The 18,525-nt window shown below is 38.9% G+C and overlaps 1 protein-coding gene across 6 annotated transcripts in view; it reads left to right on the top strand.

Moving 5' to 3' along the window:
- MANBA (mannosidase beta) overlaps positions 1-18,525 on the top strand; it is a 56,728-nt gene that overhangs the window by 37,718 nt on the left and 485 nt on the right. For 5 of the 6 annotated variants that reach the window (XM_031608834.2, XM_090139331.1, XM_090139327.1 and 2 more), the window contains 5 exons: positions 172-336; positions 1,707-1,851; positions 7,439-7,581; positions 8,608-8,865; positions 10,852-12,283. In XM_031608834.2, the coding sequence (XP_031464694.1) occupies positions 172-336; positions 1,707-1,851; positions 7,439-7,581; positions 8,608-8,865; positions 10,852-11,076 (936 nt within the window). In that variant the 3' untranslated portion in view covers positions 11,077-12,283. Of the gene's footprint in view, positions 1-171; positions 337-1,706; positions 1,852-7,438; positions 7,582-8,607; positions 8,866-10,851; positions 12,284-14,190; positions 14,361-15,670; positions 17,191-18,107; positions 18,199-18,525 lie in introns of those variants that run through there. The other variant, XR_016466142.1, reaches the window with a different exon arrangement.

Below are 18,525 nucleotides of genomic sequence, written 5' to 3'. Positions count from 1 at the left end.
TATGAGCAAACAGCATTACTGACTAAAAATTCTTCTTTGACTGCATGATGTGCTCTAAAAATGTATTGCCCACTTTAATGCTTTTGAGCGATGCCAGCAGACTGTAACAGATACCTTTTCCTGAATAACCTGTCAATCATCATTCTGATATTTTACTTATCTTTGTATAAGGTTTCCTCTGCTGTGGACTGGTCATACACGAGCAATTTCTCTCTCCATCGACAACACCATGAAAATGGCAATGACCAAATGCTTCAACAGATTGGATATCATTTCAAGCTTCCCCTGACCACTGATCCCATAAAAAAGTTTAAAGATACGATTTACCTCACTCAGGTAACAGTGATATCTTCAGTATAAGTAGCTGTTCCAATAGTCACTATTAGTAGTTGAAACTGGACCTAATCTGTTAGGTAATGTTCATTCATACAGAAACAGTTTCTGCACTGGAGTATTGGAGAGTCCAGTATAATTTGGAACAGGCTTGTCTCTCATTTGCTGTAGAGAATGCAGTTTTCATCAAAGAAGATCTGGAATACTTCTCGGAGAATTTTGCAGAAACTGGCTTAGTCAGGAGAAAGTCAGAAGTCTGTCTGTCTTGATCTCTGTCCTCTGCAAGGCACACTTACATTGCTGACTAGGGATGTAGGGACATTCTGGTCTTCCTTGGTAGACAACTCTTCCTGGGACTACTCTGTGTTATTCTTCATATGCTTTGCTTTTCATGTGGCCCACGTATTGTTTCTATTTTTGCCGTAAGGAATACATTCGTTTTTGAAACAAAATTATTTGTAGAGGCTGCAGTTGTCTGTGTGATCATAAGTAGCTTTTATTTTGTTGTTTTCTCCAATATTAATGCTTTTTTCTTTTTTTAATCAGTGGATTATATTTTGCTTTTCCTCTGAAGTAGTTTTGCCTCACACTTGCTTTTTTCCTTGCAATTTCTTTGTGACTTACAAATGATATTACTATGTTTAAAGTGCTGTTACTTTTTTGTTGTGTTCCAAGAATTTCAGAAATGCTCTTGATGGGAATAACTGGATTTGACAAAGTTTTTGATGTTTGAGAGCTGCTGTCAGCAAGTTTTATACAAAACCAAAACAGCTGGAGAACTTTAAGCACTGCTGACAAGAGAACAAGGATAGATGATGCTGTGAAATTGAAAACAGGGGTGAAACTTGCATAGTGAGGTCCTGACTCAGAAAGCTATGGGAGTTTCTGGAAAGCTATGGGAGTACAGGGTGAAGTCTGTAGAGGCTTTACTAACAAGTTAAACAATTTAAGAACACCGGAATTGCAAAAATGACAAGGAGAATAAAGTTGGCTATCAATGTTAACTATAAGTTTAATATTTATTCTTTAGGACAGCTCAAAGGTAACTTTTTCCTTCATTTTGTGACTTCTTTAACCATCCTAATTAATACTCTTTGTGATGAAAATAACTGGTTATATAGCTTCTATCGAGAACCTGACCAATGCAAAATTATTGAAAGTGTTTTTTAAAGATCAGATGGGGAAGCTGAGAAGAAACATGAATGCGGGTGAGAAAAGATTGCTCTTTGGGTGCACAATTTTGAATGTACAATGGGAATTTGTGTCTGAAAGTGTGTGTTGTTACTGTGAAGTCTGTGTTCACTGAGTAAATACACACACTTTGAAAGTAAAGTAGAGTAAAATAACTAATTTTTTAATGTGTTTGACTCAAGGTGATGCAGGCTCAGTGCGTTAAGACAGAAACTGAATTCTATCGTTCTAGTCGAAGTGAAATAATCAAGGGAGAAGGACACACAATGGGAGCTCTGTATTGGCAGCTCAATGACATCTGGCAGGCACCTTCATGGTCTTCTTTGGGTAAGTTTTGCAACAGTCTGATAAAATGTACCAGCCAGTCCTTGGTTTCTTCAACTGGAAATACCAGAGTAAGAAGTAAGGCTCTGCAGTCTCTCTTCAGTGACTTTGCATACTTTGTTTCTGTCCATCTTTTAGAAGTACTTCCCAGGAGAGTGTTTTATAGAATCATCCTACAAGTCTGCCAAAGAGGATAAGGAACGAAGCAATTCCTTTACTGTGGGTTTTGCTATTGAAGTTCAGATTTAGTAGCCACCAATTCATAACTATGTTCTAGAAGGGTTTAGCTTAGAGAATTTAAAATCCTATGTAACTCCTAATTCTTGAAAACATGTTTTTCATGTTTCTCCAAAGGAAATAAGGGAATCATTGAAGACAGATAAAGCTGTCTACTAGGAAACAGTGATGGTTAAGACTAGGGGGTGCAACCTCATTTTCCACACAAATTATGCTTTTTTTTTTTTTTTTTGCAAGGGAGTTTGTTTTTTTTTTTCCCTTGGAAATCTTTCTTGGAAATTTATGAGAAGTTCTGTCTCCAAAAGGGCCTGGAAATCCCTGATTATACTGGTTGACTCAGCTGTACAAAGGTGCACCCACCCACCTTGCATGAGAATAGACAGGGCAAGATAGGGAAGAGTAAGAAGGAGTACCTATATTTAAAATTCTGCTTTGCACAGTTGTATTTTGATGATTTTGTCCCCCCTGCCTCCTGTAGTAAAACCATGAAAACAGCTCAGTTCAGCAGGCAGTAGTGCATTGTTAAAATAAATAAATAAATAAATAAAATTATCTATGGAACTGTGATCCTGTCCTGAAAAAGACTGGATGTAGTATCTAATGTTTAGACATCTTTATTTCTTCTATAGTCACTTGGTAGAGATGGTTATTGCATCCTCCAATGTCATGGTAAGTGAGATGAATTATCTTATCCCTGCAGAATTTGCTTTTTGTAGAACTTTATGACACCTCTCACGCAGCATATAGCTTCTGAAGAGTTCTTTGTAGAATAAGATAACTAGCTGAGGTTTGGTTTCTAACTTAATGTCAGGTGAGTTGAATCTCACTTTGTAACTAAATTATTCTGTTAATATGCTATTTAGCTAAACTACACGTGATATCTCCTTTTATTCTTTATAATACATATTCTTTTTAGAACACTAGAATGGAGTAAGGAGGCACATGAAGAGGTAAGGAATACCTCTTCATATAAATAAGGAATAAGGAAGGAATGTGTGGTAGGAGAGAACTGGTATGAGAGAACTGGCTGTGTTTCATATTTTGAATGTTTTGTCTGGAAGTCATTTTGAAATGGAGGTGCTGTTCAATGACAGTTAAATAGGATTTCAATTTTTTTTTCTTTTTGATTTTGGTTATTTGTCAAATATTCTGTTTTTGAAAATATTTCCTTAAGAATTTTGTGTGTGGTGAAATAAGAATGGATTAGAAAAACCTGGAGGTAGTGTGAAGTTCTCGATCTGTCCTTAGAAAAAAAATGCCATTTGGCCTTGTTTCAGAAACTTAGCTTACCCCACCTTCCCTGTCTTATTTTTAGTTCTCTGGGAGTGTCCCTGTCACTTTTTAGTATTTATCTAGTCAAAGGAACAACCACTAACAGCGAAAAGCAAAGCAGTAGAAGTAGCAGACTATTTTATTTACAGGGGTCCAACTCTAACATTCTTATTGCTGGACTTATATGAGGAAAGAGAATATCATAATGCTCATTTTTGTGATTCTAGCAACGACTGTTCTTAGACTTTCAATGCCTCAGAATGAAGATTGATGCTTGAAAAAATATCTTTTTATAAAGACAGAGGTGTATTAATAGATGAAGTGATTGTGAAGACCATAAATGTGTATTTTCAAGTACAGAGCCGATGTCATTGTAGAAAATGCATCAAATATTTGAATTATTCATGTGTTGCTGAAGTTAGTTTACAGAAAAGAAGCTCAGCAGAGAAGCAGCTGTCCCTTTGTTTTGCTCTATTTCCTCAGTGGAAATGAGGAAAGGTTTAACATTCATTTAATTAGGCAGTGTAGTAGAGGGATTTTTTGAAATGCTAATAGCTGAAATTATGCAAAACTTCAGATAAATTAGTTTTATTTGCACTTCAAAAACGTGTTTCTGTGTCTTGGCACAGTGGTATCACGAAAGTGCCTCTTATTTAAATCTGTTATTTCACAGAGTCCCAAGGAAGTGGTTGTATAATTTCCTGTACCAAGAGGAAATGGTTCCTAGTGAAATGAGGAGCAGATATCTCATTTCAACTCGCCTTCATGATTTTACTTGGAATAAAATGAAAACAGTGCGGTATTTCTGTCTGCTGTTCAGAATTTAACAGGTTATACTACAACTGGGTTTTATTTGTTAGCACCTGTTTGTGGAACACTTTGTGCCACATTGACCGCTTCAGCATGCGTGTTGTGTGTTTTGAAGAGTGCTGTGACATATGCAGCAATTTATCACCCTACCCCATAACTGTCACCTTAAGGTACCCAACTCAGTTGTCATGAGATTCCCTTGAAGAGAGAACTGGCTTTTATTGCAGGTTCAATATTCAAAGCCCTTGGTGAGGTGACACCGTAAGCTATTATGAAGAGTAATAGATTTGAATTTGTGAGAGTGATGTGAGAGAAGAACTACCTGCATACTTATCAGGTTGCATTTAGTGATGTGATTAATTGAAAATCTGTTCCAGGGAGAAGATCTGCTTGTTCTCACATGAGTGAGCTATGAGTGTAGATAATTTCTGGGAACAGCCAGAAAAGGCTGGTGACATGTCTTTGCAAACCTAATTTCATTTCTTTTTCTGAAGTTTGGTATTGCAAAGAGTGCAGACCCATGTTATTACAAAGAAAAAAAATGGGAAACTTGGATTTTCAAGAATTCATTTAAATGTTGAGGGAGGAGTAGAAGGAAGTGGAATAAACCACTCCAGGGCTGTTTTAACTAACTTTGGACTGTTATCTTTGTTATGCCTACCTGAAACAGGAAGGTTTAAGTAGCTATCCTGAGATATTTCTGGGTTTAATGTCTAGATTTCTGGCATTCATTTTTGAAGCAGGAGGAGTATTTTATATGCAACTTGCCTAATTTTAAATCAAGAAACTGACTCTGTGATGAGCTGAAAAATGCGACTTTTCTATCAGTGAACTTCAGTGCTGTCTGAAGTTACTTTGACGATGGTATTATCAAGATCCTTCTCCTGGAAAAGTTACCTTTAAAAGTCTCTTTCTGTGTGAACCTGCTCCAGCAGTCTAGTTTTGTTCATCAAGTGGCTGTAGGCTTTTTTGGGAAAGGATATATCAACCTTAAAAAGCTAATCTCAGGTAAGCAGACTAATGTTTGCAAACATCTTAAAACAATAGCTATAGTAGTTGAAACCTAGAATGAGTTTTGATATGGTAAAAATTTTTAAGTGTGTGGCTTGTTTGCTGTTGTTCACCGATTGTGGAGGTTTTTTTTGTTTGCTTGGTTGTTTTCTCTCTACAAAGGTATAATGCCAAGTTTACGCTGTATTGTTTCCTCCATAGTACCAGTTATCTGAGGATCTTTATGTTTACTGCCTAGGTAGAAAACCTGTTTTTCCCTTCAGTAGCTACTACAGTGTGGTTACATAAAGAAAATCAGTCAGGAATCAAGGCACAGGGGAAATGGAGGGTCAGGCCCAGTAGAGGGTAAATAGGAATTTATACTATGCTAAGTTACAGAAACTGCTCTACTTCAGTTGTTTTTGTACTTAAGACAAGCAGAAGTCTAGGTTTTCATCATGTAAATTAAACTAAAGAAAAAGATCAGGTCAGTGGGCACTGGAAACCTCAACCCATTTTGGGTGTCTTGTCTGTGCTTACGGAGGGCTCTGACTGAGGCCTACAATGAAAAGCTTCTGCTGCATGACAGTTGGAATTCCTGAAAGTCTTTTGGCAGTCCTGAAGACTTCCGAGATTTCAGACCCTCCCAGAGCCTGAGCTTTGGTGCAGTGCTCATTTCTCATGCAAGGACAGCTGCTATTATTTTTCAAATAAGATACTGGCTCATAGTTTGGTGTGTTTTAGGTAAGCCGTTCCCAGTCCAAATCTCTCATCTCCTCAAACTTTATGGCCCAAAAGAATAATTTGTTTGCACTCCTTGGTTTTGGAAGAATTGTACTTCAGAGCAGCAGTGCTGTCTACCAGGAATTGTCTTCAGAATGAAACAACATGGCTTTGTTCATGTGCTGAGTGGCACCAATATGCTCACTGTGTTCATCAGTGCAGCAAACTGCCTGTTTTGAAGAAACTGTACAGCCTCTTCTAATATAATTTTTCAGGCTTTGTCTCTTCAGTTTGCCTCAGCACAATTAGCATGAATGCCAGTGTTATTTTGTTGGCAAGTCTGATGTTATAACACAGTTCAGTTTTTTATATGAATTTTCCAGGCAGATTCAAGTTTTCTTGTCTGTTCACCCATCTAGCTGACTGCGTTGTGAGCTTGCTTAAAACGAGGTGATGTGCAGGGTACTGAGCTGCAGCTAATGCACTTTGTTCTCCATGAAGTTCATTCATGTCTGTCTGAAGTGCAAGCTGAGCATGTTCAGGTCTGCCTATGAAAGCCACAAACACACCCTTTCAAGACCTATGTTACTCTGGATATGAAGTCCTTAATTGCGAAGTGCTTACAAGTTAAAAACATCAGCGTGTTACTGGAAACACTTCTCCAGCATCCCTGAAGTTTAAACCTGCTGTATAAAACAAAGAACTGGGGGGGGGGGGAAGTAGATATCTAAGTTTTTTTTCATGAGAAAATGCATCTGACTTGCTGCTTTTAGTGCTACTTCAAAACAGTTGAGCAAAGAGAATGAAAATGCTGATAGAGGATACAAGGTAGAAAATAAATAGAGAGAGAATTATTTCAAAATGTTTGTGTGGCAGTCTTTCATCTGGCAAAGTTACTCTTTTTGGAGAGGAGACAGAGTTTATCTGTTAATGATAGACTGTCAATATTAAAAGTAATGAGGTATTGGCTTATCTACAGCATGTCTTCAGTAAATCCCATACAGTGAGCTTTATTTCTAGACCTTGCCAAATTCATTTTGCCAAACTTGGATCTGTCCTTGGTTTGAATACTTGGGCTTCATTGCTCCTGGTCTTCTGGGGAAGAACTGAAAGGAGAACTGAGAGAAAGGGAAGAGAGAGATTAGGCAGGCCATTGTGTCTGTCTCCTTACAATGGTGGGTGTCAGTGGCAATGCCACTAATGCCTGTGTCTTTGCCTGTATTCTCAACAACATAGAGGGTCTAGCTGCATGCTTAACATGAACTATGCTGTGTCAGTTATGTTCAGGTCTCTCGTGTTTGAGGCTTTCCTTTATTGAATGACAGTGTATCAATGGTAGGACTAAAATTTTTTTAAAAATCTGACTTTTTGGCAAAGCTCAAAAAAAAAAAAAAATCTTTCAACAGCATCAAATTCATTCCAGAGAAGAACCAAGCCTGAAAGGAAATAAGAATGACATTATTCTGTTAAAGCAGCACCTGAAAGCACAAGAAGGTATTGTGTGCCAAGGTAAAGTTAGATTTTGTCTGAATCTTTCTCCCTTTTATCCCTTTCCCAGAGTATGGTGGAAAGTGGAAACTGCTCCATTATTTTGCCCAAAACTTCTTTTCCCCACTGCTGCCTGTGGCCTATGAAGATAACGGCGTGTTGTACATCTATGGTATCTCAGATTTTCACACAGACCACAAGCTGACTTTGAAGGTAAGTGGCACCTCTTCAATTACTCTCATGTCTCTTGCTACAGAATGTCAGCTACTGAATACAGGAAAATTAAATGAACGCATCTTCGTATAGACAAACTTCTGTAAATCCATTCCCTAACTTAACACGATGCAATTTACTTGTGAACAGATGGTCTCACAGTTGAAATGGCAATTGGTGGCTTAATAGCGACCATGAAGCAATAGAATTTAAGATCTTTGGTGGTAGGAAGAAAACTGCCTCTAAAACCTCAACCCTGGATCTGGGGAGAGCTGATTTCAGGCTGTCTTATAGTACCCTGGGAAATGACTTTTGAAGGCATTGGAGTCTGTCAGTGCTGGTCACTTCTTAAGTGACACCTAAGTGTCACTTCCTATGAGCACAGGAACAGGCAATTCCAAAATGCTCGATGTCAAGCAGGTGGGGCAGAAGGCTGGCTTGGCTGAACAAGGATCTCCTAGAGCTTAGAAAAACCTCTAGAAAAAGGTGTATGGCTGCTGGAAGCAACATCAGGGATGCTGTTGCAAGGAGAACATTTGTGTTGTCAGAGCTTAGTTAGAGCTGAAGATGAGTTATGTCAGATAACTTTGAGCGACATTAAGAAATCTGTCTATTTGTCTTTTTAAATCAGGCAGAGGAACTTGAATGAAAGAAAAAAAGTCAACAAATCAGTCACTTAATAACTCCATTTTTCAGCACACTCCTGAGAGGAATTAGCAACACCATCCTCTCAAGGAGCCTAGAGATTTTAAAAAACAACAACAAAAAAAACTTTACAGATGAGAAGAGCAACAGATCCAGACCGACTGCAACATACATACATGTTGTTAGATTTATGTAATGGTCTTATTATTCAATAGTGATTGTTTAAATCGTTTCTTGTAGAGTTTCTTGCTAGTAGAGGTGAAAATCATCTGGTACTGTCAGGAGAACAACTCTTCCAATGAGTATCAGGAAATCTAGGATACTGGGTTGTTTTTTGCAGATGTAACTTTTCTTGTGCTAAGCTTTGTGGTGTCTGAACAGGTCATTGTGAACTCCTGGAGTTCTCTGGAGCCAGTATGCACTCTTGCCAAAGATGGTGTGACTGTTAAAGCACAAAGTGCTTTTTCCATCTACAAGGAGTCCATAAATGCCTTGCTGGAAAGATGCAGAAATTGTACCAGGAAAAGCTGTGTTGTTTCTTTTTACCTTGTGGGAGAAGATGGACTCCAGAGTCCAATGAATCATCACTTCCTTTCATCCCTGAAGGATGCTGTCGGATTGGAAAAGACACAACTTAGTGTAAGCCATCTTAAATTACTGTATTTGGTTTTGCTGATCCAAGTATTTTGAGTTGTTTGCCTCTTAGTTTCTGCTTCCACTGAATGTTCTGTCTCCTTAGCTGCAGTAATTTAGCTTCTATGTAGAGGAGTTCAAAGTCATGTGGGTTTTTTTTTCTGTCACCACTTGCGTATCTGACTAACACTGTTTTTTCCATGTATGTTTGTTATTTGTTTGTTTTTTTAATGATGAAGTCTCCATTTCATTTGTTTTGTCATTGTAGGTTGGTACCAGGTTAAGGTAATTCAGCTGAGTGTGTAGTACATTAGTGTCAACAGTATTTCTTTTTGAAGTTCTCAAGCTCTTTTAGATCAGTGTAACGTTGCTAACATGCAATATTGCATACTCATTTCCTTGTTCTGCAAATCCCTGCCCTCCAGACATGGGTCTAAGATTTGCCTAACAGTGATTGTTTCATAATATCTGTGAAGTGTGGCAGTCTTCTGAACAGACACAAAAGCATTCAAGTGTTCCATGTTTGCTTACTCCATTTACTGCTTTTCCCTGCATTTCTCCTGTTCCTTGCAAGCTTACTTCTATATAAGTATATGCAGGCTTGCTCTGTGTGTGTGTGTACATACTCATGCACACACACAAATTTAGTTTAAGCTTCACTTTTCAGTATGTAAATCGTACTGCAAAATTCTTAGTCAGCAGAGTGGCTGAATGGGAACCTGTGTGTTCTCACATGTGGCTTTCAGACTGCAGCCTTGCTCTTTAGTGCTAAACTAAACAAGGGGAGAATAGAGGTCTTTAATCTCTTTAAATCTAGACCAGCATAATTGCTTTACAAAAAGAAAATGGGCTAGATTTTCCCCTCTTATCTCTTTGATGGCAACAGGGCCTGCTTTCTGAGTATACAAAGGAAAGAAACCAGTCTGTTTTTTATTTATTTTTTTCAGCTGGTGGCACAATCTGGAGTCTGAGTCATGCTGGGTTGCTTTTTTATATTTTGAGGATGACATCACCAATAATAAAAGCTCTGCAACTGGAGCACTGCTGGGAAATTCCATGCCTTTTTCCCATGGCTGCGTTGTCTCTGCAGTAGCAGCTAGTAAGGATAGCTAGCAGGGATAAATGCAGAGTAGGAATTTTAAGAACATATTTAGCTGTGATTTAAAAAATATTTCTGTTTCATGAGAAGGTGGTGCTTCTATACATAGTTACTAATAATCTAACTAGACTTTCAAATATATTGCTAATCCAAGTGCTACCCTTCATAGTGTTGCTTACTGTTTCTTCAGTTAGCACAAAATACAAACAACATGTATTTTTTCTTAAAAATTAAGAGTTGTTTTTCTTTTAAACGGGATGTGTCTTTTGCATTTTTTGCTCTCTACATATTGGAATTTAAAAACAATGTATCATAACATTTCTTGACAGGGAATGGACACTGCTCCATGAAATTTTATCCTGGTTGTGCTTTTAAGCCTAAGAGAGATTAACTGCTGATAGAACTTAATATTAGGCCTTGTTCTGATATTTCACAACATAGCTGCCTTTTCAATGTAGCATAAAGACTGTTCTGTTAGGAAGAGGTGACCTCTTGTGTTGCTGTGACTTTTGTCATCTTTGCATCTATGTGGTTCTGTTACTGATGTAATCAGAAGGACCAGCTACTTTAGAGCATAAATTTATAGGTTATATGTGACGTATGTACGTAAAGGGGGAACTCCACAGTAAATCATCACAGTAAGTTTAGGATACAAGTTCTGAGTATAAATCATATTACTATTTATTTGGTAATTTTCAAAAGAAAGGAGAACACTCCTTAGTTTCATTTTTCACAACACATTTTCTGTGTTGTTCTGAAGAAAAGCTATCATCAATGTTTGCGGTTTTTGCATGATTGTATTTGACCTTTTAGTTCCAGAATATATTACAATAATATAATGGGAAAATAAGAATAACTTTAATCAAATGTGGTGTTTTCTTTTTTTCTTCCAGGCCACTGTATCGCAACAAGATGATGTCTATATATTTGATCTTCAGACTACTGCAATTGCTCCTTTTGTTACTCTGGATGTAGGGAATATAAAGGGCAGGTTTAGTGATAATGGTTTCCTCATGTTGGAAAGGAAGAAAGTGGTTATTTTTTATCCTTGGGAGCCTACCAGTGTTGAAGAACTAGAAAAGTCGTTCACCTTGACATCTTTGATGGACGTTGCCTAATGATTTTGTTCTAGATGACAAGACAGAGAGGAAAAACTGGGAAGAATTTGACTGTAGTTGAGGTGACCTACAAGCTGAGATGACTGAATGTTTTGTTCTGTCATGTGTGAATTTTAACTGCTGGTTCAATGTAAAGATAGCAACAACACAGCTTGCTTATAATATATGTGGTGCATTGAAAGTAAGGCTTTCTCAGGTAATTACATCCCACACAAAATGGGAGGGGTTAGTTGGTGTAAGACTCTTCCAATTCATGTAAAAGAAATTACTGGATTGTAGTTCTCTCCTAAGTCAAAGATAACACAAATATGTACCTCTAGACTGTGTTTGTAAAAATATATATTTTTTCCACTTTCACGATGCTATAAGTAAAAAATCATCCTAGGATTGCCAGAAGGTAAGGAGGAAGGTCAGGGAATGAAGCTGAGATCACCTCCACAGGCCAGAAGAGTTGAACAGTGCATTTTTTTCACCCACCTCCCTCTTAGAGTGGTTTGTTTCATCTGCAATAGTCCTTGCCCCATTAATCTGGTTGCTTGTGCAAGGCCTTATTTATGAGGCCAGGCTGAGGAAGGAAGCTGGGAGAAAGAAAGAAGGGGGGGGGAGCACACTGTTGCACAGTGCTGTCTGCTGCTCTCTGTGTACCACTGCCTCATTTAAGTTCCTCTGCATGCTCCTCATGGCAGTGGCAACAGGGGGCCTGGAGGTGTTCAAGAAGCATGTAGATGTGGTGTATGGGGCATGGTTTAGTGGGCACGGTGGTCATGGGTTGATGGTTGGATCTTAGAAATCTTTTCCAACCTTAATTATTATATGGTTCCCAGACAGCTGCAGTCACAAACTTTGTTTGCTCATGTGGATTCCTGCTTAGTGTGGCATGGTATGAAGTGTGCCTCGCTGTGGGAAAAGAATGAGAGAAAAGTTGGCAAAGGTGCAAAGAGAAAGGAAGCAACAGAGAAAATAAATGGTTATTGAGAGGACCACAGAGTTAGAATTTTCTCCTGTTTCTCTGCTAAATGCACAGTGCATTGCTTTTGAGTGGCCTGTACCTCACTCTGGGCCTCCTCTCCTTTCAGAGGAGTTGGCTTGCTTGTTTATCAAGCAAATTGTGTCATAATTCTGTTGTGGTGTGTATGTTCTTAACCTCTTGTGTGTATGTTACCTCCATAATGTTATATGGACATAATCAAAAGAAAACCTGAACATCTTTGATTTGTTTCTTTGTGTATACCTTTCCTGTTGAAAACATTACTTACTCATGATTAGATCTGGGGGTCCATTATGTTTGTTAGTCCATACAGAGTAACTGTGTATCACCTTTTACCCTGTTTCTGAATAAGTTGTTCTTAAAATGTTTTGGCTTCCCATGGAAATGTCTCACTTAGGCATTTAAAAATAAGAAAATAAATGTGCTTCAGTGCAGGGGCTACAGCAGTCTGTGGAGATGATAGCAGAGGATTTGGTCATCTGGAAGTCCAGGTCATTAAGCCGTGCCTCAGGCAGGTTGATAAACATCAACTTCTTCTTTCAGATGTGATTTGAAATGCAGCTGAGATCTTGCTGGGCTTCCATGGGGAACCTGTTGCAGTGCAACCACAGCATGCATTTTCCTGTATTTTTCTACTTTACAGTAGAAAGTGTCTGAACAAGCTGTGCTGGTGACATCCACCTCTGAAGTGAAAGCACAATGTAGATGATATTTGTGGGGGGTGCTGGGTTATGGAGTGCATGCAGGGAAAACGATTATGTGTCACATTGGTCAGTTAGAAAAACTGAAGTAAAGGGTTGCTTTGTTGCAGCGGCTGCAGTTCTAATAGGCAATAAATAAACATCTTGACAGGTGTTTGGTGATCTGCAGCTGTTTTTGGAATGGGTCATTAACCAAAATGAAAAGAGTCCTGAGGAAAAGAAAAAACTTGAATGTGGAAGTAAAATGATTAATGGAATTTCCTTGCAAGTGCTTTACTAGGTCATCAAAACAGCAAACTGAGCATTGGAGGTCTTTCCTGATTCAAGAGTTGTTAAAAGAAGATGTGAAATAATTAAAATATGTTTATGTGCCAATATTTACAGATTATGTTAAATAAATAGGGAAAATGATAGCCATGAATAAAACTTTACAGAAAATGCATGTGTTGATAACCTCATGTAAATGGTACATGAGAGGCACCCTGGGCCAAGAATAGAAGAAAAATCCTTTAGATTTTTCAGTGTCTTGGAATCAAGTGGAATCATAACAGCAATAGAGCCCTATATAAGGTAAGGATGGAAAAATGTAACCACTATGCAGAAAATACGGGATAAAAATTATTAATAAATACTACTGCAGCATGTTAGGAAAAGAAGAGGTTTATCAGTATCTTCCCATCTGCTTTGATGTAGAAATGTCTCTTCCAGGAACATCTAGCTAGAATTTCAAAATGGCACTTAATAGCGTTCAATAAATAAAACTAAACTAAATAAAATTACTTGCTTCAAAGAATATTGAGAGGACTATCTTAAGACCAATGATATTTGTTCTAAGTGCGTCTTGGAATATAAATGATATTTCAGAGCCATAGAAGAGAGCTTTTGGATCTTTAGAAGCTATAAACAATGAACTTGGACAGTTGTGAACTTGTTTGGCCTGCCATGAATTCTGGGCAACATTATGAAAGTATATGATGTGGCTCATTGATAATGGTAATGGCTGTGCAACCAGTGGCCATCTGCAATGTTATAAACAAAAATGCTCTTCTATAAATGTTATTCTGCTGTTGTGTTTTGCAGTTACCAGATTTCTGAAGGTCAAAAGCACCCTAATTCTGTGTCCATTCTTTCTCACTGGAAAGCTGTTACTGAGCACTATGTACTGTTATAGAAAATTTAAAATTACTTAAGCCAAATAGTTGGTCACAGAGCCAAATTTAATGGAGGAGGTTCCCTTACATTATAGTCTTTATATCCTTATTACGTTCTTTTGGTTTAATGGTGTTTCAGTAGATTTGTATTTATATATGCTATTTTCCTTGCTCCCTACTGCAGCAGTCACTGTAACATCTACCTTGGTTGACTATTATCCCTTGGTGTTTTTGCTGTTAAATACTTAATTACATTGTTCTGCTTTTGTCTCAGATCAGGGCAAGGACAAGAACACAACAGCAAAGAGATCTTTGGAGTATCCATCCTATCTACACATCATCCATAGCCATCTGAGTGTGGTTTCAGCGGCTCAACTGCACTTGTACTGCTGGGTGTATCTGATGGGTTGGGGATCAGCAGTGGTTGGATTAGGAAAAGCATTGGTAAGTTCGTGGTGCTTGTCTGCAGTGTTGTTCAATTATTGGTGGCCCTACCAGCATTCTTTCAGCCTTGCAGTACTTTGTCTAGGGATTGCTGGGTTTGCTCATGCTGATGTTTTTTTCTAATGGCTGGAGACTGCTTCCCTGCCAGGCTCCTGCTGGGCTGTTCTCCACAAATGACAAAAGCAGCTGTCAGAGTTCCCTTCAGCAGGAGCCATGACCGGTACCCTGCCAGGACAGAACTTGAGAGCAGCTTTTGGTAGAAAGCTGTATGGTTTTAACTAGGGCAATGTCCTAAAACTGGTCTCTGGCTCCAACTTTGCTCTGAACTATTTCGAGAGTTGCAGAGATGGTCTGTCTGATGGTCAGGGAGATGCAGAGAGCACCTCTGTTGATACTTTCTGCCACACAAGGAAGGCTTTTTTTCCTTTCTCCTTATTTTTTTTTTCCTTCCCCTTAAGTTTACCTCTAACTGTTTTTGAAAGCTTTTCTGGATTTTATGTTCCTGGTTTTCAAGAGGTGTGTACCTAGAATTCATCTCCAAATACGTAGCTCTTTGTCAGTGTGTGTTGCTTGCATAGCCTGGAGCCTGAACAATTTGTCTGCTTTAGGGGCACGTCTTTCTTCAGCACTTCTGTTTCTGTTAGTACCAATTCTGTCTTTGGAAGTGTGTAGCAGAGTCACTTCAGTGACTTATAGCAGCATCAGTTGCAAGGGAGCAGGAAAGTGAGATTCTTGTTCTCAGAAAAGAACAGTTAGGGCTTGCTTTTACAATGCTGGAGTCTTTGTTTTCCTTTCTTACCCTCTGGGGGAGAAGTTGAAAACCAGGACCTTGTTGTTTGAATGTTTAAGGGCATGTTCCAGTCAAGGAATCAGATGTCAGAGAATAGTGAAATGAAAGTCACTGTTCAGTGTAATTAGGGATAGAGAGAAACAAGTCTTAAGTGAAAAATGCACAACCTTAAAAATTTATTGGTTTCGTCTCTGTCAACATTGAGAAAAGGCCATTGTATGTGGCTGCTGTAGGCCACGGGATAACCGACAGTAAGTCAGTCGCAAGTATTTGCAGTGTGTAATGAAGCCTACAGATCTGCTTGCACGCTTCTGTGTTGTGAAAGTAGCATGGCTAAATGGATAATGGAAATTTTTTTTAAATTGGCTTTCCCACTGGCTCATTTAAGAGTTCTATGGGCTTTGGATAATGTACATACTGCAGCCTAGTTCTAAGCAGGGCATCACAGTAGTTCATAACCGTGGATACAGAAAAGCATCTCCTGGAATTAACTTGTGCTGTCTTTTGCTTGTATCTGTAGGAATCTTTTGAATTCAGCAAAAGTTTGGATGAAACTTGTGGCAGTCACTGCAGGACTGCTCTGCTTTAAAAGGATTGTGTGCTCCAGAAGAGCTGTAAGCTGTGAGTGAGTATTGGCCAGTTGTGTCTTGAGCTAATGAATGGTCACCACTGTTCCTTTTCACCACAAGGGAGGGAAGATTGCTTTTTTCCTTAAATGTAGGAAACAGCACTTCACCAGTCCAGGAACGGGAGAAAAGGCATTTCATATACCACTGTAGGATAGGCTGGTAAACAAAAGTCACTGGAAACTCATATCCATGGCAGACACTTTAAAAACAAGGTCAGTTGAACTTTCTAAATAGTCTTTTTTATGTCAAACATAGAGAAGATCTGTAGCGTTCTGTTGTCACACCGTATTTTTGCTCTGTTCCCTATTTCTGGTGTCTGGTACTGTGGTACAGGAGCAAAACAACGCAGCAGATCCCAATTACTGCAAGTGCAGATTAGGTGTATTTCAGATTTAGTTTCTTGCTGTAATTTATAATTCAATAGTGAACTTGACTGGAAGTGTTTAAAGGTTACACCTGTCTATATACTGGGGGGGGGGGAAGCTTAGTTAAATACCTTTGGAGATATTTCTAGATTAATCTCTGCCAAAGGAATAGGAACTGTGACTAGCAGTCAGAGGAACAAACCCCCAGTGCAAACATCTTGAGATGCCTGAAGTTATTAGTATATGCATTTTGGCCCTTCCTCCAGCTTTGCCGTTCTATTGGCTAACAGCAGTGCACTCTAGGCCTCCTGCACGCTAATGCAGTAATGCTTGGAGTAAATAGGAGCTTGGCAGATTGCTGGAGCAGTTTTCCTAAAGGTTCTGTTGGAGAAAAGGTAAAGGTAAAAGTAACTCCAGAAATCCTATTTTGAACAGAAATACTTAGCTTTTCCAAACTTTAGTTAATAACAGGGTCTTGATTTTTGTTTCTTCAGGGCTAATGTGGAGTAGAATAGGGACAATAGCCTGTGCTATAGGCCTGTAACTGTACTGGAGGAAAACATGAGTCAGCAATGATTAGTCCTTGTTATTACCCTGTGTTGGTGTGGCCAAGTCTTCTCAGTGTTGGGTAGGGCAAGGTTTCTCCATAACCCAGTTATGCACAGGAGCTCTCAAGCAGTGAGCTTCTGGGTTCTCTCATTTGTTTGACCTGTCACACTTGGGAAACAGGAGTAGCACTCCTTTCTTGCATAAGGTCACATAAGAATAAATCTGTATTTAAGGTGAGCTGATGGGATCTATAAATCTCTTAGTGGTTACCTGTTAAGAAGAATACAGCTATTCAAAATGTTTCTGTTGAGACTTGGATGCATACTTTTTTCTTGTAAACCATGCTTCCTCTGCGTACACTTCTTCCTCCAATCTGCATGGAGGCAGCAGTGTGCTTGGGCACTTCCCCTTCAGTGTGGTGCCTGCCTCCTTCCAAGTGCCAGAAGAACAAGGCTGTGTGCCCTGCAAAGAATGACTGCCTGCTGATAAGAGAAAAGGTAAGGCAGAAAAAGCAAAGCTGTGTGCATGAGCATTTTCTTTGAATTAAACTGAGGTAAACACAAGGCTCTCCAGTAAATTTACTCTGCTGGTTGAGAACTGTACAAAAAAGAAACAAATACCTCTTGCACTAGCCAGCCTGACACCTGTAGTGCTCTATTGCCAGCTGTTGGGTTCTGCCTCCTACTCTTGCCTGCTTCTCCAAACTGTGGGGCATACCTATAACACATGCTTAAGATGCTGAGGGTTAAAGCAGATGGGAGAAGTTATGACCTGACTCTAGAAATGTAGTGTTCCTGTTTGAATTAGTGAGCCTACATTAGTATTTTTCTATTGCTAAACCAAAAAAAAAAAAAAAAGTCTGAAGCTTCTGTTGCTGCAAAGAAACTGCAAGAAAAGATGCCAGCCTGCCACTTAAGACACGTGTCTTCTGGTGGTTTAAAAGCAGCAGAGGGCCAAAAGCAATGCTAAAGGTGGTCATCAACAGCCAGCCTGCCTTGGTGACCTGCAGGATTGCAGAAACCTTGATAAAAATCTCTGCCACCCCCTCCAGGCTGTGATGGAAGTTCTGTGCCAGAAGGTAGGTGTGACTCAGTGGCTCTGACAGGGACAGAATATGAGAACCTTTGCCCATTTCTGCATTTAAAAAATAGTTGCAGCTAGAAATGGAGGAGGAACACTGGACAACTACAGTCATCAAACGGAAGTCCACACTGTTGCATTCATAGGCTGTGCACGTGGTAACTGAAAGAAAGCACTGTATTTTTACCATTTTGTATCCTGTTTCTCTAGAATTAATTCAGCTGGATATGAAGTTACTTCAAAGATTTTTCACTGATTGTGACTTTATAGTAGTGTTTGCTGTAATGAATGGAAGTATTTTATATTATTTTATTTATATTATCTCCTTTACCAGGAACCATATCCACATTTCTGAAGACTGAGGTCAGCCAAGAATCATCAGTGTGTCAAAAGCTCCACCTCTGTGCTATGGAAGCTGGCTATGGGTAAGTGATATGACAGCACTTTGCATTTTTATAATTAAATCTGATAGCTGTTCTGTATCTGTAGTAGGGGCACTCACTGGGATTAGCTTGAGACAAAAAGAAATACTCCTCAGAAACATGGTTATAGAGTTGTTTCAGGTAGTCCAAGTAAGAACCATATCATTAGTTTTGCTGATAAGCTGAATAGTTGACTTCAGCATCAATCAATCTCTGCTGCCAGAATTATGAGAACTATCAAGGACTACGAATCAGCGGCTTTAATCCCACAGCACAGATTCTCAGCTGCAGCTGATTCTCGTGGTCTCACTCCATACAAGATACTTAAGT

This window comes from Phasianus colchicus, chromosome 4, assembly GCF_987193195.1.
Source record: "Phasianus colchicus chromosome 4, bPhaCol1.hap1.1, whole genome shotgun sequence".
NCBI lineage: Eukaryota > Metazoa > Chordata > Aves > Galliformes > Phasianidae > Phasianus > Phasianus colchicus.
Note: the sequence above shows the minus strand (reverse complement) of the source record. Positions and strands in the feature narration are given on the sequence as shown.